The following is a 27,054-nucleotide window of genomic DNA, read 5'->3' on the forward strand; positions in this document are numbered from 1 at the left end:
TTATTCAAATTTCTGTTCAATTTTATTCAAGATCAGGCATTTTATTCAGCTTCTATTTGTATCTGTGGGAATCATCACCGCCTTGCAGATCAGTGGATCCGGTTGTAAAGGCATTGAAATTTATTTTAATTTCCCTGGCTCTGCTCGACCACGTCCAAGTGCAGGGAAATGTTCATTTTCAAATGCGTCTGAAGTTTTAAAAAAAAGCAGCAAATGCCTCAGCTACACACACAAATGCAGAAGCCCACCAAACTCCAAGGAAATTGTTTCTAAGCTGTCCAAGCTAAGAATATAGCTTTATATTTAGATTTTCTTTGCATTTATTGGAATGTTTGTGTGGGAAAACGGGGACTGTGCGCGCAATAGAAGGAGCTAAGCACAGATACATACATGACTGTAGGGAAAAGAACAAACCTGTATTGATATAGCACCTCTCACATCCTCAGGATGTCCCAAAGCACTGCACAGCCAATGAATTATTTTTGAAGTGTAACGTGACAGCCAAGTTGCAGCCAGCAAGGCTTCACAAACAGCAATAACCAATTAATCTGTTTTGCTGCCATTGGTAGAGGGATAAATATTGGCCAGGACACTAAGAACTTCTCTGCTCTTCTTTGAGTAGTGCCATGGGATCTTTATGTCCAACCGAAAATACAGTACCTCCGATAGTGCAGCATTCCCTCAGTACTGCACTGAAACGTCAGCCTAGATTATGCGCTTAAGTCCTGGACTGTGGTTTGAACCCACAACCTTCTGAATCAGGGCGAGGACTACTGCCTGAATTAAGCTGAAAGCACAGATATTTAATCAACTCTACTGTGAGTGTAAGGAAATAGTTAATTCTTTATATTAACTTTTAGCTTTTGTCTGTTAAGTGAGTTTCAATGTTCAGTGGGAATTAAAAGTTACCAGAGACTTTAGCTGATAAGCATTCAACTACAAGCTTTCTTTGTCCTAGCCCTATGGATATCTCAGCTGTCCTCCTAGGGATTAGCTCCTCCAAGGACGCATCTGTGCAAGGCAAGTGATTACACGCCGGTAGGAGAGTCTTGGGTCCCTGTAACTGTCTCCAGTTGAATGACTTGATTGACAGTTCAGTCAAGGTGAAGGCTTGGGGAATGATTCTTGTTAAAACTGAAGTTATTGCAGCTAATTGAATGAGGTAATGCTATGGAACACGTGACACATAGCAGGGTGGAAAGAAAGGTGTAAACGGTGGGTGTTAAAATAAATACTTCATAATTCGACAAGGCCTGGCCAGCCATTCCCTTCAAGTTAGAGATTTGTAATGCGTGAACTCTCAGGTAACTTGTACCACAAGGTTGACTGTAAATATATGTGTAATTATTAGTAATAATATTCGCTGTATGCTTACTTCCTATAAAAGTCAATAAATGCCTTTGAACCCTATTATCTTGAGGAATTACTTATAAATAAGCACATCTATTCCTCAACAGTGATGAACAATACAAATCAAATATCAAAAACTGGATTCCAGGCCCCAAGCTAACTAAGCATGCAGCCATTGCCATGGGAAAACTACTAGTATCAATAAAAGACACAATATATTAAAACCTGTCAAAATCATACATTCAGCACATTCCAGAGATTTCTTTTGACACCCGTTAATTAGAAAAAAAAAATTGTTTTTACATCTGAACTGAAAAGCTGTTTTGGGACAAGAAACTTCCCAACCAACTGACAAATGGCACATGTTGCAAATGAAGAACTGAAAGAATTTTAAAAGCAGAGTCCAAATTGGTGGTGGAGGGGGTGGAAATAACTTTAGATACGAGGGAAAAATAAACCTTTGTAGCAGAAGAGCTTTTAAAGAATGTACTTTTCCCATTAACAGTGTGAAAGTGTCTTCCAGCCCATGCTCCCAGATGAAATATTTTTGAAGCAAAGTAACTCCTGCTACTTACAGCCATGTCCTCCCTGTGAAGTGTCACAGTGACAGTGACGATTGATCCTGCAGTAATGTTACTGCTGTCCTCATCATCCAGAACTATAAAGGAACAAAACAAGATTTTTTTTTTTAAAAAAGAGATTTCCAACTGGTTTCCACGACCACCCCATCCCAAAATCATTCAATCCAGTGGTTGCACTTAAAGCTGACAGTGCAGCATTCCAAGTTACACTGATGTATAGGATGGATTACGGTTGTATTCCCAGCCGTCCTTGCAATGGGCTGCAATTATGTCTGCTCTCTCTGGGTATAAGAGGTCTATGCAAAATGAATTGGGCAGTCTCAACCCAGTTCTAACACTTCATCCCAAAATCTCAATTAAAAAGAAAGAAAAATATTCCTAACTCAGCTGATGAAACCTAGAGCTTTGTAAGAGAGTTTGGCAGTCTCACCCAGCACAAAATTGCTAATTTAGCACTAACCGGCCCTCTATCCAAGAGATAACATGATGGCTGATGTAGGAAAAGTCACACTGATGCAGTAGGATGTGCTCTTCTGAGGTTGGGATGGAGAAATATTGTTGGATTTGAAGTCTTAACAGCAAATAGGTAATTCCCCCAGCAGTCTTATATATTCAACTTAGCAGACAATTCCACAAATATTGATTCATACCTTGTAGCTTTATCTTCATGCCAACATGAGGGAAGTTCCCAAGTACTGCCATGACCTCATCGTATTTCTCCTCACTCAGGAAGCGCAACATATTACGACGATCAGGGTCTTTCATGCTAACCAGGTCCTGAACTGTTCGGACTTTGTACTGTTTGTGGAGGCGAGAGAAACACAGCTCACACATTTTTACAAATTGTAGATTTGTAACAGCAGCATTCATTAATGAACAGCAAGTAAAATCAGTGCTGTCACCAATATATATTTGGTGCCAAATGGCACCAATACTTTGCGAGAAAGATTGCACTTAAAGCAATATGCTTTGATATTGTGCAGGTATGTTATTGTAAGATACAAACCGAGTTCAGAAAAATCTACAACTATAGCACTGGGAGAGTGGGCTTGGTATGAAAGTTTTGCACACCCACCACTACCGCTTACCAGGATCTTAGCAAAAATAGCAATGATTACTTTCATTTTACAGCAGCACACAGACACACTTCTGTGTTAAGTTCCTTCTCAAAGCATGTTTTTGAACTCTGCCACTGCAAAGCATTAGCCAAACAATGAAAGCGAGGGTGTATGCGAAGGGAATGAACTCTTAAAGCAGAACATCTACCGAACTGGTCCAACATAATTACGGTTCTTTTCATAAAAAGAAAACATTTTGATGCAACAACACACGCAGTATTCAAGTAGGAGCCCACCTAAAGCTAACATGGAAAGAACACCCTCTAGTTGAGTCTGTACACTTCAGACGTTTCTGTGCAACTATACTGTTGAGGTTGAAGTTTGAGAAATGGAATACCTGATCGGTCAGATGCACCTAAACAATTTTTAATCAAAATAAACGCACTGAACAGTCATTGCATTGCATAAAGTTGTAATTCAAGAAATCCAATCGCTCTAGGCAGCTGCAAATTCTACCTTCATTTTGTGGTGAGGGTCATTTTGACTATTTGATACCCAAGAATAAGTTACATAGCCTAAAAACATTTTATAATCAGTTTCATTACCAATGTGTAATTACTTGTACATAAAACCTGCATTCATTGATATTTATACTTAAAACAAATTGCACCATCTTGTGCAGCAATGCAAGCCGAAAGAACAATGCTTGTGGCAACACAAATTCATATGCAAAACAAGGGAAATTTGCAAATTCAAATTTTTAAAATATGCAGAGGGTGAAGAATTTTGCTAGTTACTTGTTTTCACAAATTTCACCAACGTTTCCTCACAAGCTGGCTAAGCTCTTTACAAACTTAAAAAAGCATAGGATGACATAAATGCATCCAGCCCAGTCTCTTCACAGATCATGTATGACCTACCCTAAGAAACCAGAGAGTTTTGCAAAATTGCTCAGACCCTCAGAAGATAATTAAGCAAAGGACCAGAAAATGTATCCATCATCATCTTCACTATTGAAACTTGGCTGACTGATAATTCCTTGGATCAAACAGGAATGCATGGAATATCTGTTTATATACTTCGCTATAATCTTCAATCCCATTCCTAATTGGATATTTATCCATCAAAGGCACAACTTATTACCTTTTTAGACAAACAGTATTTAAGGTGTTCCTCCTCAAAGAGTGGAAGCTGAAGCAGAGGAGATTTAGACTCCCACAGGCTCTGCACCAACATCTGTGATAGCTTCATACAGTTTTCTATGGACTCCAAACGGGGAGCATGGATTCCTAATCAAAGTCAACATAGATTTTAATTCAAATATCTTACAGATATATTACATGAAAAAATAATAAATAACAACCTACATTAAAACCAGTAAGTCAAGTTTTCTTCTTTCCCTCCCTTTCTTACACATCCCCCTCCCTCCAAAGAAGTTGAATAAAAGAGGAAATACATTTATTTACTGTTCATTAGCATTACAAATCACTTACCACCTCGGGTGTTAGCCATCATAGTCAGCTGGCAGCCGACGTTAATCATTTCCTGGAGGAGGACAGGACATTTCCGTATAACAAACCAATAATCTTGTGGTAAAGAAAACAAATGGGCAGTTTAGCACTGAGGAAAAGTTCTCAATGTTCAAATAATTATGGTGGACCTCTTAAAAACAATTATCACATGTATAGCAAAAGAAAATAGAGCTATGTCCCATTTCTTTTCTCTTAATAGTCTAATATAAATAATTTTGACATGCGTAGAAAGAAGGATGAGATCCTGCAGGCAGATTTTAAGGCGTTGGGAAAGAGATTAAGAAGCAGGACCTCAAAAGGCAGTAATCGCCGAATTTCTCCCATGCCACGCGCTAGTGAGTATAGAAATAGGAGGAAAAAGCAGATGAACATGTAGCTGGAGAGATGGTGCAAGAGAGGGCTTTAGATTCCTGGGGCATTGAGACCAGTTCTGGGGATGGTGGGATCTGTACAGGCCGGACGGTTTGCACCTCAACAGAGCTGGGACCAATGTTATCGCGGGGAAGTTCGCTAGTGCTGGGGGGGTTAAACTAATTTGGCTGGGGAATAGGCACCAGGATGTAGCATTGGAAAGAAGAAACAAGATGCACAAAGGACTGGGAGAGACAGATAGCACTAGAACAAGAAATAGTACGGTAGTAGATGGGACCAGATTAAAAGAGAGTACAAGAAAGTCTAAGATAGGTTTACAGTGCATGTGTGTAAGCACACAAAGCGTGTTAAACAAGGTTGGAGAGCTGCAATTAGCCACATGGGAATATGATGTTGTGGCGATAATGGAGACACGGCTCAAAAAAGGCAGGATACCTGGATACAAGGTGTTCAGGAAAGATAGGGAAGGGAAGAAAGGGAGGGGGGTGGGGGAGGGTGGCAGTATTGATTGAGAATATTGCAGTGCTGGAGAGAGGGGATGTTCTGGAGGGGCCAAGGACAGAATCTAATTGGTTAGAGTTAAGAAACAACAGAGGTGCCATTACACTACTGGGTGTATTCTATATGCCACCAACTAATGGGAAGGATATAGAAGAGCAAATTTGCAGAGAAATTACAGACAGGTGCAAAAGCCATAGGGGACTTCAACTATCCTAATATAGACTGGGATAGTAATAATATAAGCGGCAAAGAGGGGGAGGAATTTTTGAAGTGCGTTCAGGAGAACTTTCTTGACCAGTACATTTCCAGCCCAACGAGGAAGGAGGCATTGCTGGACTTGGTTCTGGGGAATGAGGCGGGCCAAGTGGAGCAAGTATCAGTGGGAGAGCATTTAGGGAACAGCGATCATAGTATCATAAGGTTTAGAATAGCTATGGAAAAGTACATGGACCACAAGTAAAACTACTCAATTGGATGAGGGCCAATTTCAGTGGGATGAGAACTGATCTGGCCCAGGTAAATTGGAATCAAAGATTGGCAGGCAAAACTGTAATTGAACAATGGGCGGCCTTTAAAGAGGAGATGGTTCAGGTACAGTCTAAGTACATTCCCACGAGGGAGAAAGGTAGGGCAATTAAAGCCAAAGCTCCCTGGATGACAAAAGAAATAGAGAGTAAGATGAAGCAGAAAAAAGGGGCATATGACAGATGTCAGGTTGATAACACAAGTGAGAACCAGGCTGAATAGAGAAAGTTCAGAGGGGAAATGAAAAAGGAAATAAGAGGGGCAAAGACTGGGTACGAGAATAGACTGGCAGCCAACATAAAAGGGAATCCAAAAGTCTTCTATAGGCATGTAAAGAGTAAACTGGTAGTAAGAGGAGGGGTGGAGCCGATCAGGGACCAAAAAGGAGATCTACTCATGGGAGGCAGAGGGGATGGCCGAGGTAGTAAATGAGTACTTTGCATCTGTCTTTACCAAGGAAGAAGACGCTAAGAATCAGCAACAATTTTTTAAAAATCCAGTCATGTTCTGCTGGTTGCTCTCCTGGATAATCTGGTCTCTCCAAGAGGAGGAACTGGGAATTTACAAGCAACTCCCAACCTAGAGACAAACTTCCCTAAGCAACAGTTTCTAATTAACCTCAGGTTGTGCCTATTTAAGAGCACTTCCTGAAAAGGAATAGTTGAGCAATTAGGAGATCATAACTAGTGCAGTTACACTTAATGGGACAGATCATATTAAACAAAGCTCTATCTGAGCAGCAAAGTAACTTTCCTCAAAACAGTCCCTTTACATTATTAGGAAAGAGCTATCAAGCATAAACACTTCCCTGATGTGTTACAATGTATAATGCTCCTATTATAAAGCAGCATATCCTCCAACTTATTGTGAGGAACACCTGAGACCTGCTAGTTTCATAAATACTCTTGCTCATTTTAGGAAGTGTAAAATACAATTGTTCTGCCAAAGTTTGTAACATATATTCAGGGTATGGTATTTTTAAAAAATTTAACATGCCTAATTTCAAGAATTTTGTTTCATAACTAAATGGCAAACAGTGAAAGTCAGAGTGATTTGCTGTAGTTTGTTTTTTTGACTATTAACCATATCGCTAGACAGGTAGAGTTATGTTCAGAATTACATCTAGAACTAGTGATAAACCACACCGCAAAACAATTTCCAACTGTTACTTCAAAAAAAACCTTACCAAAAATAAAACCGACATATAAATCTAACAACCGTTATATTGTAAACAATTTTACAACACCAAGTTATAGTCCAGCAACTTGGTGTTGTAAAATTGTTTACAATTGTCAACCCCAGTCCATCACCGGCATCTCCACATCATGACAACCGTTATATTGTGAATGGAGCTTTTGTGTAGATGGATCCTCGACGATCTTTTCATTTCTTTAAGAAAATTAACAGTGCATTACTCCCCCCACTGCCTCCCCCCTTTCACTCACAGTCTTATGAGCTCTATTTTACCTTCTTCAAGTGTTTTAGAGATATCCAGCCTGGAAAGATGTGCAAGCAGCAGAACTCTAGACTTTACGCTGTATGGTAAACAAAACGGGAGCTCCTTCTTCTTCTCGTTAACATTACCAAGTTCTCGAATAAGCTGCCATTTGAGAGAAAAATGTAAGATTGAGAGGTTTTTTTTCTTCTAACAGAACGACTCTTACTGAACAAGAATCATGGAAACATAGAAAATAGGAGAAGGAGTAGGCCATTCCGCCCTTCGAGCCTGCTCCGCCATTCAATATGATCATGGCTGATCCTCTATTTCAATACCATATTCCCGCTCTCTCCCCATACCGAATGCCTTTTATGTCTAGAAATCTATCTAGCTCCTTCTTAAATATATTCAGTAACTTGGCCTCCACAACCTTCTGTGGTAGAGAATTCACCACCCTCAGTGAAGAAATTTCTCCTCATCTCAGTCCTAAATGTCCTACCCCGTATCCTGAGACTGTGACCCCTCGTTCTGGACCCCCCAGCCAGGGGAAACATCCTCCTTGCATCCAGTCTGTCCAGCCCTGTCAGAATTTTATGTTTCAATGAGATCCCCTCTCATTCTTCTAAACTCGAGTGAATACAGGCCTAGTCGACCCAATCTCTCCTCATACGACAGTCCTGCCATCCCAGGGATCAGTCTGGTGAACCTGCGCTGCACTCCCTCTTTGGCAAGTATATCCTTTCTTAGGTAAGGAGACAAAAACTGCACACAACACTCCAGGTGTGGTCTCACCAAGGCCCTGTATAACTGCAGTAAGACGTCCTTGTGCCTGTACTCAAATCCTCTTGCAATGAAGGCCAACATACCATTTGCCTTCCTAACTGCTTGCTGTAACTGCATGTTTGCTTTCAGTGACTGGTGTACAAGGTCACCCAGGTCCCTTTGTCATCAACATTCCCCAATCTATCACCATTTAAATAATAGTCTGCCTTTCTGTTTTTCCTTCCGAAGTGGACAACTTCACATTTATCCACATTATACTGCATCTGCCATGTATTTGCCCACTCACTCAACTTGTTTAAATCGCCTTGAAGCCTCCTTGCATCCTCCTCACAACTCACGATCCCACCTAGTTTTGTGTCATCAGCAAACTTGGAAATATTACATTTGGTTCCCTCATCCAAATCATTGATATATATTGTGAATAGCTGGGGCCCAAGCACTGATCCCCATGGTACCCCACTAGTCACGACCTGCCACCCCGAAAAAGACCCATTTATTCCTACTTTGTTTCCTGTCTGTTAACCAATTTTCAATCCATGCCAGTATATTACTGCCAATCCCATGTGCTTTAATTTTGCACACTAACCTCTTGTGGGACTTTATCAAAGACCTTCTGAAAATCCAAATAAACCACATCCACTGGTTCTCTCTTATCTATTCTACCAGTTACATCCTCAAAAAACTCCAGTAGGTTTGTCAAACATGATTTCCCTTTCATAAATCCATGTTGACTTTGTCTAATCCCATTGATATTTTCTAAATGTCCTGTTATCACATCCTTTATAATTTCCCCGACTACTGATGTTAGGCTAACCGGTCTGTAGTTCCCTGTTTCCTCTCCTTCCTTTTTTAAATAGTGGGGTTACATTTGCCACCCTCCAATCTGCAGGAACTGTTCCATAATCTATAGAATTTTGGAAGATGACAACTAATGCATCCACTATTTCCATGGCTACCTCTTTTAGTACTCTGGGATGCAGATTATCGGGCCCTGTGGATTTATCGGCTTTCAGTCCCATTAATTTCTCCAGCACTATTTTTTTTTTACTAATACTAATTTCCTTTAATTCCTCTTTCTCACTAGTCCCTTGGTTCCCTAGCATTTCTGGGAAGTTATTTGTGTCCTCTTCTGTAAAGACAGAACCAAAGTATTTGTTTAAGTGCTCTGCTATTTCCTTGTTCCCCATTATAAATTCTCTGGTTTCTGACTGTAAGGGAAATCAAATATACCCTGCAGGAAAAAGTGGGTACACTTCTGAATTTGCAGATGTAAAATATACATTTGCTGCAGCACTATTTTGTTGCAGTATGTGAACCTTATATGAGCACGTTTGAAAGGGAATATATATAAGGAATGTGATAAAACAGTGTTCTTTTCATACTGGGACCTGGCCTTACTCAAACCAGACTGGAACTCAACCCGGGCTGATGGAATTAAAACAGCTTTTCTCTTTCTTGACATTTTCAATCCAGTTCCTACAGGCCACAAGTCCACAGGATAGTTAAGCATTACCTGCCAGTATTAAGATAGTCACCAATGGCTGAAGTAGGAAATGGAATTGCCACTAATAGGGAGTGCTCTTCAGAGGCTGAGGTTTAGGCTCATTATTAAGGCAGTAGAGGAAGCTTTGTCATTAATGTGCTACCCATGCTGTATGAAAACCTCCATTTCAAATGGCCTGCTGACCCTGTCCCTCCCCCAAAGATTAGCTGACCTTCCACTTGCTACTTGGCCTTGAGCTCATACCTGCTCCTTACCCAAATAATCTCATCAAGTTTGAAATCTCACTGTCTTGGATTTGAGGTGGGTGAGGGTTGGAGAATCAGAGGCACAAACCCACATGCTACCCTGCCCTGGCACAGCTGGCTAACAATGATCTTACCTGAGGTATTTCAACATTGTCTGTCGGTCTCATGACTGCTTCTTTGTTACTACGTGGATCAAACTCAAAGGCAGCAGTCACTACCATTATAAGACCTGTCAAGTGAAGGAAAACAAGCAAGATGTCTCAGTATTGTTCAGATCTCTCAGTCAAGGGGAGGGGGATTGAAACCTGAATCAGAGGTAAATGGAATGAACATTTCACACTTGATGTGCATTTCATTTGTAACCTAAACCACAGAACCATGCAGCACTCAAGGCAGCCATTCGGCCCATTGAGTCAGCCAGCTAGAGCAGCCCCAAACTAATCCCACTACACACTGTACTCTAACTGTGACCTTTCGCTACTTCAAATATTTATCCACTTTTCCTTTAAAAGATGCAATGGTCTCTGCCTCAAGCACTCCCTGTGGAAAAGCATTCCATGTTCTAAGGAGTCTAGGCATAAAGAAATTTCTCCTAAGCTCTCTCCTGATTCTTACCAATAGTTTTAAATGGTTGACCCATTACTGATTCTCCAACCAGATGAATTAGTCTTTCCCTATTCACCCTATTAAAACCCTTCCTCATTTTAAAAACTTCTGAATCTCCTCTCAGACTTCTCTGCTCCATTGCAAGAAGTCCCAGTATATCAAGTCTCTCATGACTATATTTTCTCATCCCTGGTACTATACTGGTGAATCTACACTGAAGATTCTTTCTATAAAAGGGACATCCAAAACTACACACTGTACTCTAACTGTGGCCTAACCATTGCTTTGTACATGTTCAACATAGCCCCTCTGCCTATCCATACCTTTATTGACAAAATCTAAAATGCTATTGGTCTTTTTTTGCCATTTATCTACTTCCAATTGCACTTTCAGGGAATTATATATTCGAATCCCCAGGTTTCTCAGTTCATCCACACATTTCAGCGACTTTCCATTGAATATATACGCCAATTCCTCATTTTCCTCCCAAAATGGATTAATTCACACCTATCCACATTAAATTGTATTTGGCACTTGTCTGCCCATTCTGTTAATCTGGAAGGTCATCGACCTGAAACATTAACTCTGTTTCTCCCTCCACAGATGCTGCCTGATCTGCTGTTTCCAGCATTTGCTGTTTTTATATTTTTATATTCGTTCATGGGATGTGGGCGTCGTGGCGAGGCCGGCATTTATTGCCCATCCCTAATTGCCCTTGGGAAGGTGGTGGTGAGCCGCCTTCTTGAACTGCTGCAGTGGTGAAGGTTCTCCCACAGTGCTGTTAGGAAGGGAGTTCCAGGATTTTGACCCAGTGATGATGAAGGAACAGCAATATATTTCCAAGTCGGGCTGGTGTGTGACTTGGAGGGGATTGTGCAGGTGGTGTTGTTCCCATGTGCCTGCTGCTCTTGTTCTTCTAAGTGGTAGAGGTCGCGGGTTTGGGAGGTGCTGTCGAAGAAGTCTTGGCGAGTTGCTGCAGTGCATCCTGTGAATGGTACACACTGCAGCCACTGTGTGCTGGTGGTGGATGGGATGCCAATCAAGTTGTCCAGGATGGTGTCGAGCTTCTTGAGTGTTGTTGGAGCTGCACTCATCCAGGCAAGTGGAGAGTGTTCCATCACACTCCTGACTTGTGCCTTGTAGATGGTGGAAAGGCTTTGGGGAGTCAGGAGGTGACACGCCGCAGAATACCCAGCCTCTGACCTGCTCTTGTAGCCACAGTATTTATATAGCTGGTCCAGTTAAGTTTCTGGTCAATGGTGAACCCCAGGATGTTCCCCCAGGGGATTCGGCGATGGAGTTACTTTGTCAAGGGGAGGTGGTCATTGCCTGGCACTTGTCTGGTGCGAATGTTACTTGCCACTTATCAGCCCAACCCTGGATGTTGTCCAGGTCTTGCTGCATGCGGGCTCGGACTGCTTCATTATTTGAGGGGTTGCGAATGGAACTGAACACTGTAATCATCAGCGAACATCCCCATTTCTGACCTTATGATGGAGGGAAAGTCATTGATGAAGCAGCTGAAGATGGTTGGGCCTAGGACACTGCCCAAAATTTCAGATTTCCAACAACCGTAGCATTTTGCTTTTCTGTTAATCTGTCTGAGTGTTCCTGAAGTCTTTTCCAGTCCTCCTCACTGTTTTATCAACACCTCCTAACCACTGCCCCCCCAAAACAACTTTTGTGTCGTCAACAAATTTATGCTCCATGCTATGATCCATTTCCTGTTATACAAGAAGCCTGAATTTTAGTAACTAGTCTCCTGTGAGGCATCTTATTAAATACCTTCTGAAAATCCATACACACCATGCCTACTGAATGCTTTTTATCTATCCAATCAGTCACTTGTTCAAAAAATATTACCAGATTTGACAAACACGACTTGCCTTTAACATATCGAAGCTGGCTGTCCTTGATTATGCCATGCAACTCTAAATGTTCACTAATTTGATCTCGAATTATAGATTCTAAGAGCATGCCCACGAACAACATAAGGCTAATTGATCTATAGTTACCCAGTTTATCTTGCTCTCCTTCCTTGAACAAAATGAACATCGATGAACTACTCAGTCTAATTTGCTGAGCACACCCTCATGATCAGCTTTTTATAATTATACCATAACTCCAGGTGGGAGAGCTAAGTGGGGTGAGTAGATTTGTGCCAAAGATTCCGCACAATGTAATTCTTGATCTTAGCCATGCCAGTCAGTTGGAGGTGCAGAATGGAGGCCAAGTAGCACTATCCTCACCTCACCCCAGGGAGGAGAAAGTTAGTTGCTTTTTTTTTCTTAGCCATGTGCACGCCCTCACAGCAATCATGAGTGGTATCTGCAGAGGCCTGGGAGAAAGATCGCCCACACACCCTCGTAAAGTAATGTGTTTTGGGAGGAAAAGTAAGGAATGGGTGTAGACATTCAATGGAAAGACGCTGAAATGTATGGAGACCATGGGGGTCCAAATACATAATTCCCTGAAAGTGCAAATGGCACATGGTGCAGGGAGACCTAAAAGGGGAGAAAAATAACTTCAAATGGTGAGGAGAAGGGGAAAAGGAATTTTAAAAATACACACTGTAGAATCTAGATACTAGAATTCATTAACAAAACTCTTCTGGTTTTGAGAAACTGGGGCCTGTAATTAAACTCAATAAGAAGATATCTCAAAGACTAGCTAACAACGTAGGAAATCAAAGTTGTTAAAAATGTCAAACTTAATCACTTACGTTTCATGTTCATATTGGGAGTTCTGTTCATAAAATGCATATATAGCTGTGTTGTATGAATAAGAATCTGGTCACCACTGTATCGAACAGAACGGTACCACCATGTTCCCTTTATATGTAAAGAAAAATAAAATAAAATTCAAGTTTAATGCTGTATACAGGCCCACCACAGAAAAGACTGCAACATCCAAACAGCAGCTGTGTATTGAGAGAGACGGTCTGGCTTCAGATCTATAGACTTCTAACAAATCATCCAAGCACACAAGAGCAGAGCTGGTGAGAATACATGCTAGTGAGGTTCAAACTGAAACTAAAGACTCACCACAACCACTGGAAGGATCACCATGAATGCAAATCCATACACAGCCAAGACCTGCAAATTTAACAAAGGGGAAGAGTTCATATGCTATTCTTGTTAAAATTCATAATGTGCCCAAAGATATTAACTCTTTGTTTACCATCCTAAATTGTTATAAAAATGCAGAGATTTAAAAGAAACATCTACAAAGCCTGAAATATAGAGGGGTCTAGCCTCCTGACTATTTGGCTGCAATTTGAGACCCATCACTTAAATCTGCTAACACAAGGCAAAGGCATTTCAAAAGCACTCGACTGAATAATCACAATTGGATTGCTATCACTTAGTGGAGTGAACATTCTGCTTCCACTGAAATGCTAACGTGAAAATTATCAAACACACTTGAGAAGAACATGATCGGATTAGACATTTTACTGCTTATGTACAGCTATTTTATAACAACTTATTTCTCTGATCTATTTTAAAAGTATCTATCACTGAATAAAAGCTTCAACAATGACATTTATAATTCAGTTAAATCAACAGAATTTTACAGATGGATGGATCAGTTATTAAGTGCTCAACTCCTGTTGTTTCTGAATTACAACCTACCAGCATGGAGTTCTTCTGGTCGACAATCCATGATGGAAGGGCTATGCCAAAAGTTGTAGCTGAAACAGAAAACAGGGGAGTTGTGATTTATCAGGACACACAAAGCATCCCAATGACACAAATAACTGTGACTTGAGCATGGTTCACTGAAATACATTATCTTGACCCATATAAAGGATTCATTTCTATCCAGATAGTCACTGGCATCTCAAGAGAATCAAAAGTCCACTTGTTAGAATACAACTATGCAGCTGTACCAAAACGCATTGCAGTAACTTTAAAACAAATGTTAGGTACTCCCAACTCACTACAGGGCAATTCCCCACATGGTCAGTTGCCAATCACCATGACACGGACTTGGGCACCCGGGATGGAAGGAAAGCTTAGCACCTTGTCATAATGATACAGCAGAGATCAGGAACTTGCCACTGGGAATCATGAGCACGCACCTGCAACTTACAACTTTGTGACACAGAATCAGTGCCCTTAACATTTTTTAAAATTAAAAAGTACTGTCTTTTCCACCTGTGCTGGTTGGGAGAACCGACCTTTCACCTGTGTTCTAGGTTGAAATCTCTAGCCCAGACTGATGGAATTAAAGTTTCCTCTGTTTTTTCATTGGAAGGGTCCTGCACGATATGAGTCTGGGCAGTTCTACTCCAGTTCTGAGTGGGGATAGGTTTACAGCAGAAAACTGCCCCCAATTTGGAACTAATTGGCAATGTCACTCAGACAAGCCTAAGGATGGTTGGTGTAGCAAATGGAAAAAACGTCACGCTGGTCCAGTAGGGTGTGTCCTTCAGAGATTGGGATTACAACACATCATTGTGGCCAGAGTGGAGGGAGCCTTGCTGTGCATCTGGATGTGCTATACCTGACCCTGGGTGCCTAAAACTGAAGTTTTCCATTGTCCACAGGATGCACTGCAGCAACTCGCCAAGGCTTCTTCGACAGCACCTCCCAAACCCGCGACCTCTACCACCTAGAAGGACAAGAGCAGCAGGCGCATGGGAACAACACCACCTGCACGTTCCCCTCCAAGTCACACACCATCCCGACTTGGAAATATATCGCCGTTCCTTCATTGTCGCTGGGTCAAAATCCTGGAACTCCCTTCCTAACAGCACTGTGGGAGAACAGTCACCTCACGGACTGCAGCGGTTCAAGGCGGCGGCTCACCACTACCTTCTCGAGGGCAATTAGGGATGGGCAATAAATGCCGGCCTTGCCAGCGACGCCCACATCCCGTGAACGAATAAAAAAAAAGCACTGACATCCCACACCTTGATGAGCATAATTTTTTTTTTAAATGCCTGGCAGGGAAGTGACCTGAGCCAACACCATCGATAGGGCTGTATAACCAGCTACTGGGAGATGGGCAAAAAACAGTCCAAGATGGGACTGGAAGTATATTTTAAAAGGGTCAAACTGAAATGGATTTTCCAAGTATGAATTCCCAAGAAAAACTGTTCTCCTTAAGGATGGCAAAATACCTTGCGGACCATCTGGATTACCATATTCTTCCCAATTTTTACGAGACTCTTCATCTGTTAATCTGCAAGAGAAGAATTAGCTGTAATTTTTAAAATTGACATGTTTTATATTCCAGGGATCTGAAGCTGAAATGCGCATCTAGGGGGAAAAAAAAGTGGCATAAAATCTCAGGCAAAGCTTTAAAAATTAAACAACTGGATAACAACCACTTCTTTGGGAGGGGAAATAAAATAAAAACCTGGTACTGTTATTTTGTAAAAAGTGTTTGGAATTACTATAAAATACAAAATTGTATCCAGTCCAAATCTTCTAACATATCTTTCAAGCAGCTATTATAAAGAGTTGTGTTTTTTCAGTGGATTGATTTCTTAAACTGCTCATTAAGATACTCTTTGATATGAAATATGCTAACAGATCATCAACTTCCCAGTTTTAATCTTTGAGCCAATGAACAGGAACTCCATCTGGTTGTTTTTAGTTAGCACAACAAATTCAATATCTTGTGCAGAGACTAATTAGCATAAGGTCAACAGATGCTGAATCTAATTAAAACACACATTATTGTGTATTGATAGATATCAGAGTACATAAGAAATAGGAGCAGGAGTAGGCCATACGGCCCCTCGAGCCTGCTCCGCCATTCAATAAGATCATGGCTAATCTTCAGCACAGCTCTACTTTCCCACCCTATCCCCATATACCTTGATTCCCTTAGAGTCCAAATATCCATCGATCTCAGTCTCAAATATACTCAACGACTGAGCACTAACAACCCTCTGGGGTAGAGAATTCCAAAGATTCACAACCCTCAGTGAAGAAATTTTCCTCATCTCGGTCCTAAATGGCTGACCCCTTATCTTGAGACTATGGCCACTAGTTTTAGATTCTCCAGCCAAGGGAAACAGTCTCTCAGCATCTGTCCTGTCAAGCCCTTAAGAATTTTATGTGTTTCAATTAGATCACTTCTCATTCTTCTAAACTCCAGAGAGTATAGGCCCATTCTACTCACTATCTCCTCATCCCAGGAATCAATCTAGTGAACCTTCGCTGCACCCCCATTAAGGCAAGTATATCCTTCCTTAGATAAGGAGACCAAAACTGTACAGGGTACTCCCGGTGAGGTCTCACCAGAGCCCTATATAATTGCAGCAAGACCTCCTTACTCTTATACTCCAACCCTCTTACAATAAAGGCTGACATACCATTTGCCTTCCTAATTGTACCTGCATGTTAACTTTCTGTGATTCGTGTACAAAGACACCCAAATCTCTCTGACTACCAACATTTCTGAGTCTCTCACCTTTTAAAGAATATTCTGCTTTTATTGAATAGCAATTGTGTATTCATTCAATTACACAGCCACAAGTCTTAAAGGCCTTTCTCTCAAGTTAAAATATGATCAAAACACACCAGGGGCCAAGAGTTGCAATATTCCATTTATTTTAATCCAACTGTTAGTTGAAGGGACAGAAATGCAATTTAAGGTATGAATAATCTAATATCACCTGTGAATTAAGATTTTCACTGGTGGGAAATATGTTTGGTCAAAACTCTGATGATGTCCATTAAATAATGTATTACAATCCAAGCCACCAGTTTTCAAAGAAAAAAGCCTGAGGATTAAGGAACGTTATTCCTAAAACACTAGTAAAATCCTGGAATCTTAGGTACTTAAAATGCGATTCGACATATTCAGTCACTATAAACTAGTGGCCATGATTATAATACTGTCACTACAGCTACTGAGCATGTTAATAATGTCACAGATAACATCAAGCATAGTATCAAGGTCAGAAAGTACAGTAATGAAGAATTTACCAGAAAGATCCACATTTAGGTTTATTTAACAGTCAAGTAAAACAGTTGCACACATTTTTTTTTAAAAAGGTAGAATACAGTGTAAATGGAGGCCATTGGGTCATCCAGCACTTCAACATGGTAGTGTAGTGGTTATTATACTCTCTGGATTGCAAATTCTGTACGAGCCCAAATCTCAGTATAGCAAGTTGTGAAATTGAATTCAATAAATCTGCAATTCGTGGACTAGCACCTACATGGTTCAGCGAAGGGAATCTATCTGGCCCGGCCTACAATTGACTCAGCGACAAAAGAAAAGGGGCTACTACCACCTTCTCAGGGATACTAGGGCTGGGTAGTTAAGTCTGGTCTTGCTAGTGTCACCCACCTCTCAAGAACAGGTATAAAAATGTTTATTCCAGGACAGGATAATTGCTACAAAACTGCAGTTCTATTTCCTAAAGTCCGATTTGTATTATTGAAGGTGCTACTACTCACGCAGCATAGGCTTTTGCAATCCTCATAAACAGGACTTCATCGCCTCCTTTATCTGGGTGATGTTTGAGGGACAACTGTCGATACTGCTTTTTGATTTCTGTTACTGATGCTCCCTATATTAGGAAAAAGTAAACACACACCATGATTTATCCATGGGAAAACTTATTCGCCATCTCTTTCCCAACCCACAAATACAATAAAAGAATCAATTAAGTTGTTTGCCTTTGGATACAAGTCAGCAAAATTTTAAAGAGATGAACTTTGCATTCTTAGAGTCAACGGAAGTGCTATTCACTCATTGGATCAAGAACTGGAAATTCTGCATGTCCAGATTTTGTGCCATGCTACAAAGTTGACAAACTTTACACTTTTTAAAACTCCTGCAACTGAAGTTTGCAACATTGTATTACTATTGTTGTATTACAGTATGTCTGTCACTTTAGAGATGAGATGTTAAACTGAGGCCATGACTACCCGTTCAGATAGACATGCAGGATCCCATGGCCAATAGTTATAGCTCAACCAACACCACCAAAACAGATTAACTGGTCATTCACCTGATTGCTGATTCATCTGTCTACCAGATCTGGTGGTGCACAAATTGGCTTCCACATTTGCCTACGTAACAAGTCACTGCACTTCAAAAAAGTAATTTATGTGAAGCACTTGGAGATATTGCTCAGATGTGATAAAGCACTATATAAATTAAAGTCTTTCTTCCTTTTAAATAGTGCATCTTTCTCAAATGCTAGAAAATAGACAGTACAGGATAACAATATAGAACAGACTGTATTTTTTCAACTCCATGAGGTCCTCTGCTCTTCCTCCCCCCCCACCCCCCCGTCCCTTACCACCATACCACCCGTTAACTCTGCATGCCATGCTATAAATTCCCAGATGAAATCAAAATAAACATTTTAGAGGCAGAGTTTCAGCTTAATGTCAAAAATCTATGTTACAGAATATACAACCCAAAATTATGATTTAAATGCATTATCTGGTTACCAAAGCCAGGGTGGACTATTAACATTCTGATGCAACCAAATTCAGTTGAGAGCTGCTGGTTACTAAGTGTAGGGCACTATCTCACCCCACTTTAAAAGGCAATACTCATAGCACTGGAACCCACAGCAACATCTTCATACATCACTACCATAATTTAACCTCGTTAGGATTGTTGCAAAATTTTAGACTACTTCAAGAAAATCATTCCTTCTCTGTTCACCTTTGTTAATGATCTCCCTGAACACCAAATCTTGCATATGCTTAAAAGGAGTAGGTAACTATAGGTTAGTATCAATATCAAAAGGTACTCGTACAGTTTTCATCGATATCCACAAAAACAGTGGTATGTGGCGGACTGGGGGGGGGGGGGGGGCAGAGAGAGGGGGAGTCAGTTTTATTTTCAACAGCAATCTTCGTTTTATACGGCTCCTCTGTAAATCTCCATTCCAAGACATGCTAGCAAGATGTGTCAGGGCAGGGAACATACTCTCCAGCACATCCACTATGCAGAGCAGGAATTTGCTTTTGTCATTTGCAGATACCTTGCAACTATGGTGCATTACGCCACAAAAAATAGGATGCAGTTTCACTCGGAGTCCCCTCACATCGTGATTTCCGAGTCTTGGGTGCACCAAGGAGACATCAGGCACTGCACACCACCTCCCCCCCCACCACCGCACTTCCTATTGGGTCAGTTACAATGCAATATAGTATGAGCAGTGACCCCAGAGAAGACTTCTTCCCTGCCCTTAAGATCACAGAACTGGAAACGGAGGGGGTTCAAGTAAAGCCCTTATCATAGTACCATCACAAAATACCACTCTCTAACTGAAAACACAATGGATATTACTTACAGGGTCTACCCCGAGCACTTCATATGGGTTGTATTCTTTCTCTCTATTCTCTATTATTGAAACTTTGTATAAAAGACAGAAGAGTAGTATCCATCCGGAAATCAGTCCTATTTTTCTGTTTAAAAAGAAAAGAAATAATTAGAAAGTTCTTTGCAGAAATTTGTCTATATTTAATCTTTTCTTCAAAAAAAACATTTTTCTTCTCAGGATGTGGGTGACATTGGCAAGGCTGCATTTATGGCCCATCCCTAGTTTCCCTGAGAAGGTAATGGTGGGCTTTCTCCTTGAACCATTGCCGTCCTTGTGGCGATAATGCTCCCATAATCATGTTAGATAGGAAATTATAGGATTCAGAACCAGAGATGACAAAGTAACGACGATTTACGTCCAAGGCAGGAAGTTGTGTGACTTTGAAGGGAAAATTGGATGTGATGATATTCCCACGTCATTGCTGCTCTTGGTGGTAGAGGTCATAGGGGAGGACGGTGCTGTCAAAATAACCCTGGAGAGTTTCTGGAGTGCATCCTGTAGATCATAGATAACACAGCCACAGAGCGCCAGCAGTGGATATTGAGTCCAGTGGCATGGACACCAATGAAGAGAACTGCTGCGTTTTGAATGGTGTTGAGGTTCCTGAGTGTTGTGGCTGCACCCATCCAGGTGAATGGTGAATATTCCATCACTTCCTCAGGTGAGCCTTGTGGATGGTAGAGAGGCTTTGCAGTGTCATGAGGTGAGCCACACATTGCAGAATATCCAGCTTCTGCCCTGCACATTTAGCATTTGTGTTGATATAGCTGGTCTGATCACCTTCTGATCAATGGTGAAGGCAGCTCCTCTGATATTCAGCTCTTATGTTCATGCCTGGATCAAGGCGATGAGGTCTTGAGCCGAGTACTTCTGACAGAATAGGTGGTGGTGGTTCTGGTGAATAGGTGGTGCTTGATGATTCCTTCCATTATTTTACTGGTTAATGGGAGGAGGCCTATAGGCGGTAATTGGTTGGATTAGATTTATCCTGTTTTTTGTGGACAATGGGCAATCTTGCACATTGTCAGTGTCATTGCTGTACTGGAGCAGTTTCGCTAGGGGAGCAGCTAACTCTAATGCACAGGTCTTCAGCACCACAGCCAAGATATTGTCACAGCCCTTAGCCTTTCCTGCAAGTAGTGCACTCAGCTGCTTCTTAATGTCACATGGAGTGAACTGAATTGGCTAGATACTTATTTATTACAGTGGAGACTGAGTAGGATCATCCACTTAGCACTTTTGGCAGAAGATACTTGCAAACACTTCAGCCTTGTCTCTTGCACTCACATGCTGGGCTCCACCATGGCTGGAAATAGGGATATTCACAGAGCCTCCTTTTCCTGTTAGATGCCTGGTTCTCTGCCACTATTCTGAACTGGATGAGGCAGGGCTACAGAGCTTTGCTCTGATCCATTGGTGTGGGACCAGTGAGCTCTGTCTGTGGCCTGCTGCTTTTGGTGTTTTGTAAACAGGTAGCGTAGCCCTGTGCAGTAGCTTCACTATATTCATCCCCCATTCTAAGATATGCCTGGTGCTGCTCCTAGCGTCCTTTTACACTCCACATTGAACCAGGGATGGTCTTGTGGCTTAATGGATGTGCTGAGCCATGAAGTTACAGATTGTGGTGATATACAATGAAGCTGCTGCTGATGGGCCTATTTGTCATTCGTTCTTTTTGTTTATTCTCGTGAAAATAAAATCATCATGTTAATTTAAATTCACATCGATTACAAGTTGACTTAATAGGATTTAACTTGATCACTTTGTATAATGTGCAGGTCACACAACAGCCATCACCATACTGCACATTCTGAGATGGGAAAAAGAACAAACTTGCATTTGTATAGTGCCTTATCACGTCCTCAGGATGTCCCAAAGCGCTTCACAGCCAAAAAATTACCTTTAAAGTACAGTCACTGCTCTTATTAGGCAATCACGACAGCCACTTTGTGCCAGGAGAAAGCTTATATCCACCGGCAGGCGGGCCTAGGTTAAACATCTCCACCAAAAACACAGTACTTCCTGCACTAAAGTGTGCTCAAGTCCCATGACTTTCTGACTCTGAGGCAAAAGCACTACCAACTCTGACAAGCTAACGCGTGGGGGAAGAAAGCAAAAAACGAGCTTCTATAACCTCTCTAGCCAAGATAGAGCAAGAGAGAGAGCAGCTGTAAAAACAATTCCAAAGATTTAAGGTAATAAGAACTGTGCCACAGTGTTTGTGGACTGATGAATGGCTGCTACCCTGCAGTAAGACACAGAAGTGGGCCAGTAATTCGCTACACCAGCTAGCCTATTAGTGCATACATTTATATGGCCGGTGGGTGGGGGGAGGGGGGGGCGGAGGATTGGCGCAGACAACAGCTCACCATTACTGCAAAAAGAGAAATCCAAGTAGGTGAATCAACCTGCTCCCATCTTCAATTATTCGGGTATCATACGCTACTATTGTGGTGAGAAACAACAACAATTTTACCAATGGATTAAAAAATATTGACTGTATGGAGCCAAGGAAATACTTAAAGTCCAGGATTCACAAAGTAGTGGCTATACTACTGGACTAGCAACCCAGAGGTCCTGAGTTCAATTCCAAACTTGATATGTCATAAAATTAAATTCAATATACATGGTAATTTATGCAGTGGCACTAGAAAAAAAACAAAGTGACCATGAAAGTTGTCGGATTGTTGTAAAAACCAAACTAATTCACTGATGTCCTTCAGAGAAGGGAACTGGCCACCCTTACCATGTGTGGCCCACGCATGACTCTTAACACCCTCTCAGGTGCTCTAGCAAACCACTCAGTTGTAAAAACAGTTGTCAATCAAGAAGTCCACCACCTTCTCAGAGCAACTACAGATGAGCAATAAATGTAGCCTTGCCAGCACTGTCCGCATCGTGTGAGAAACAAAAAAGTGAACTTCATCCTCTCTGCTAAAAGGGATTTTCACAATAGTGGACAGTTACAGCTAAAGATGTATTAGGGAGTCCTAAAGAATCCTCAGACCTTATTAAAGGTAGGTTTAAACAAAAAAAAATTACAAATTCACATTTTTATATGACAAATCTATAAATTTGGGAGTTACAAGGAAAAGTTGTTAGAGTTATTACTGTCCTGAAAAGTTGATGACAAAATAAGAGGAAAGCAAAGAGATTGCAGCCAAATAACAGGAATAACACAATGCATGTGATTAGAATTGATAGTTAGGATGGCCCTAGTCACCAGTCTCTAGGGTGGAGAAGAAACAGAAAGCGAGCATGAGGGAGAGAAAGTGAAGGAACAAGAGAGAAAGCGAAGGGAGGAAAACATTTGCGTAAGACAGCAAAAGCAGGTACAAGAAAAAATGGAAAGCTACAGAGACAGGAGAGAGAGAGAGAAAGCAGTAGTGGAGGAAAAAAAGAGGCACAGAGAAAGAATAAGTACTTTTGAATCTTTCAGATATGACCATCTCTTGTGAAATGATGGTTCTTTGAATTTTTTAAGCAAATTATATTTTCAATTCAAATATGAATTGAATATAGCCCTAAGGCTCCTTCAATGTTTGAAAATGCAACTGGTCAATTAAATTCATGCTCAAAATTTAATATCTAATTAAACATCACATTCTATAGATTAGGATGACACATTAATGTTTTCTGAAATATTCATGTGAAACATCAATTAAGCTGCCATGTCTCATGTGTCCCACCTCCACTAATCTATGTCAGCGAGCTGCACTAAATTTGCAGTAATCACAATTATGAATTCTTCATTGTGCAGATCAACAACTTCAATTTTCAAACTTATGGTGTCCTTACTTTTGGGAATCTCAGAGTATTTTACAAGAGGGAGCAGAGGTGAGAAAGATTAAATGGGGGAGCTGAATGCACCAGAAAGGTAGGTTTTGAAGAGGTTTCTGAGAGAAGGGAGCGGGATAGTAAGGCAGAGTAGTTTAAGGAGGAAGTTCCAAAGAACGGGGGAATAGTAACAGAAGGACAGGCCCTCAAATGGTGGAGCAGAGGCGGTGGGGGAGGGGGAAGAAAGTGATGAATAGTGAGCCAGAGCTAGAGAAGTGCAGGCTGGAACATACAACTGGAGACTCAGATAAGGTGGGGTGAGAGATCTGAAGACAGACAAGACTTTGAAGTCAGTGTTCGAGAGGACAGGTGGCCATCACACATTAGCTGCACAAAACATCCAAGCCATCAATATTTGTTATGGCAACCATCACTGGCCAAAAGAATTAGTAAAAATACATGAAAATTGCACCAAACTCTATAGTTCAAAATTTTTTAAACCTTTAAATTATTTTAAATGGAACCTGTGGTGTGAATAGATGAGAGGAGTGAGTAATACACCTAGTTATTTACCATTTGCAATTAGGTATTTGAAGATGCAACACTTGTCCATTCTCCTTCCATTTTGCATCGTGTGAATGCGTGTGTGCACGCACGCGGTTCCTCAGTAATCAGAAACGCTAGTTCCTCTATAACGTGCATTTTGTATGAATGGTGAAGAATGTCCTCAAGAGGGTGTGCAGTAAACTAATGGCATCATTGGACAGTCTGATGCAGGAGTCTGGAAGCTTAATAGAATTGCAGAGAAACAGCCTCAAGCCTTATATTTAAGTTGGTGAAGTTTGTAAGTAGAAAGTCACCAGCGCTAGAGTCAGATATTTTCCAATGCGCTGGGTGCAGCTATCCAAATGACAACTGCCAAGTTTTAATGTGTCTTTTGTTTCTAACTCACTGTGCAGCTACTGAAATTTACATAGCCAATTTCTCTGGATGAACTCATGTTTCATGGTACCTATGAAATGTTTCCAATGTAACCATTAATTTATGAGTCAAGCAAAATCTGATCAATTCTTATCAAAGATGGCTATTTTTTTCATTAGGAATTAAAAGATTAAAGAAAAGATACTCACTTTAACGTGGGAATCGCACTGTGACCTGATTTTCCTGACCGTAATCGGTACCATAAGCACCTCCTATGTACTTTTCCTAATGTCTTTATCCTTCGTTCCTCTGCTTAAGAGTAAGAGAGAAAGTTACTTGCCCATACATACAAGAAACAAATAGTTTTTAAAATTCTTTCCCTTCAGACCCCAACTCTCCAACCAGGGCAGCGAGCAAATAGCTTCAAGCTCTTTGCCAATGCCAGACACACAGTGTCCTGCCCAGCAAAAGAGATTATCCCAATTCCTCAGACCACTTAGACATCCCCAGTGCCCTCTTGGCGAGATGAGAGTTACCTTCAGGCTCATCTGCTCTGTTCATTTTTTACCTCTGATTTGAGTCTCCTCCAACCCAAACCCCACCTTCCCCCTCAAGACAACTCAGATTTGGACCCAAACAAAATAGGGTAAATCAAATCAATGCCTTTCTACCCAACACTAAGCAGTAATGGTCCAATGCTCAGTAGAGCCACTCTCGGTCAACTAATTTTCTCATGTGGGGAGACAACAACAACACTTGACGGGCACAGGTATGGGAGGCGACAACACATTCAAGAACTTTGGAGGAAAGGGAGGTTGGAGATGGGGCAGTAGCTTGCAAGGACAGAGGGGTCAAAGGTGTTTTTTTTTGAGGAGAGGGGAGATGGCAGCAGATTTGAACGGGGGGGGGGGGGGGGGGAACACTACCTGAGGAGAGCGAACCATTAACGATATCAACTAACATAGGGGCCAGGAAGGGAAGTTGGGTGGTCAGCAGTTTGGGTGGGAATGGGGTCGAGGGAGCAAGAGGTGTGTCTCAAGGACAAGATGAGCTCAGAGAGGGCATATGGGGAGATAGGAGAAAAGCTAGAAAAAGATGTGAGTTCAGGGTTAGGGAGGAAAGTGGCAGAGGCAGCTGACCTGATGGTCTCAATCTTAGTGACAAAGAAGTCCATGGACTCCTTGCACCACTTGTTGGAGGTGAGGGTGAAGGGGGCAGGGAAGAGAAGGTTTGTAGTGGAGAAGAGGCCAGGGTTTACCATTCCAGGATGAACATGGAGTAGAGAGTAGTTTTGGCAGAGGAGAGCAGGACCCGATAGTGCTTTACGTGGTCCAGCCAGATCTGGCGGTGAATGGCTAAACCAGATGTCTGTCATAAACATTCAAATCTGCATCCCTTGGACTTAAGGGAGCGGAGATGGGAGCTGTACCGGGGGGAACGACCAGGGTGAGAGAGCGAGCAAGGGTTTTACTGAGGACAAGGGCATCAAAGTTAGAGGTGAAGGTGTGATTGAGCAAAAATGTCATGGTGATTGGAGGGCCAAATGTTAGACAGTTGGGAATTTGAAAGCACCTGGAATTCTACTCAATCATTCCAACAGTCAAGATCAGAGATTAGCTCACTGGAAATCACAAGCACAGTGTACTATGGCTCAGTGGAAAAACACACAAAACCATCAAATGGTACCAAATCACCTCCTAAACCCACTGTCGGCTTTAATCCTTACTTTTCTTGGACAAGGCAATGTACTCAACAACAAAAGTTAGAAAGAACTTGCATTTTCACTACCTCAGAACATCCCAAAGCACTTTACAGCCAATGAAGTACTTTTTGAAGTGTTGTCACTGTTGTAATGTATGAAACACAGCAACCAATTTGCACACGGCAAGGTTCCACAAACAGCAATGTGATAATGATCACAGTTTTTCAATTTTTTTTTTAAAAAGTGATGTTGGTTGGGGGATAAATATTGGCCAGAACACCACTGCTCTTAGAACATAAGAGCATAAGAAATAGGAGCAGGAGTGGGCTAATCGGCCCCTCGAGCCTGCTCCGCCATTCAATAAGATCATGGCTGATCTGATCCTAACCTCAAATCTAAATTCATGTCCAATTTCCTGCCCGCTCCCCGTAACCCCTAATTCCCTTTACTTCTAGGAAACTGTCTATTTCTGTTTTAAATTTATTTAATGATGTAGCTTCCACAGCTTCCTGGGGCAGCAAATTTCACAGACCTGCTACCCTCTGAGTGAAGAAGTTTCTCCTCATCTCAGTTTTGAAAGAGTAGCCCCTTATTCTAAGATTATGCCCCCTAGTTCTAGTTTCACCCATCCTTGGGAACATCCTTACCGCATCCACCCGATCAAGCCCCTTCACAATCTTATATGTTTCAATAAGATCGCCTCTCATTCTTCTGAACTCCAATGAGTAGAGTCCCAATCTACTCAACCTCTCCTCATATGTCCGCCCCCTCATCCCCGGGATTAACCGATTGAACCTTCTTTGTACTGCCTCGAGAGCAAGTATGTCTTTTCTTAAGTATGGACACCAA

General features: G+C 41.5%; 1 protein-coding gene across 2 annotated transcripts in view; it reads right to left on the reverse strand.

Moving 5' to 3' along the window:
• The window catches only part of sec63 (SEC63 homolog, protein translocation regulator), an 80,508-nt gene that overhangs the window by 32,168 nt on the left and 21,286 nt on the right, over positions 1-27,054 (reverse strand). Inside the window, exons 2-14 of one of the 2 annotated variants that reach the window (XM_067984988.1) lie at positions 24,713-24,812; positions 19,776-19,890; positions 17,917-18,029; positions 15,621-15,682; positions 14,128-14,186; positions 13,540-13,590; positions 13,218-13,326; positions 10,024-10,118; positions 7,387-7,519; positions 4,483-4,575; positions 4,133-4,278; positions 2,582-2,729; positions 1,926-2,008 (exon numbers count right to left, since the gene is read on the reverse strand). In XM_067984988.1, the coding sequence (XP_067841089.1) occupies positions 1,926-2,008; positions 2,582-2,729; positions 4,133-4,278; positions 4,483-4,575; positions 7,387-7,519; positions 10,024-10,118; positions 13,218-13,326; positions 13,540-13,590; positions 14,128-14,186; positions 15,621-15,682; positions 17,917-18,029; positions 19,776-19,890; positions 24,713-24,812 (1,307 nt within the window). Of the gene's footprint in view, positions 1-1,925; positions 2,009-2,581; positions 2,730-4,132; positions 4,279-4,482; positions 4,576-7,386; positions 7,520-10,023; positions 10,119-13,217; positions 13,327-13,539; positions 13,591-14,127; positions 14,187-15,620; positions 15,683-17,916; positions 18,030-19,775; positions 19,891-24,712; positions 24,816-27,054 lie in introns of both variants that reach the window. The other variant, XM_067984987.1, reaches the window with a different exon arrangement.

The sequence above is a fragment of the Heptranchias perlo genome, chromosome 5, assembly GCF_035084215.1.
Source record: "Heptranchias perlo isolate sHepPer1 chromosome 5, sHepPer1.hap1, whole genome shotgun sequence".
Classification (NCBI taxonomy): domain Eukaryota; kingdom Metazoa; phylum Chordata; class Chondrichthyes; order Hexanchiformes; family Hexanchidae; genus Heptranchias; species Heptranchias perlo.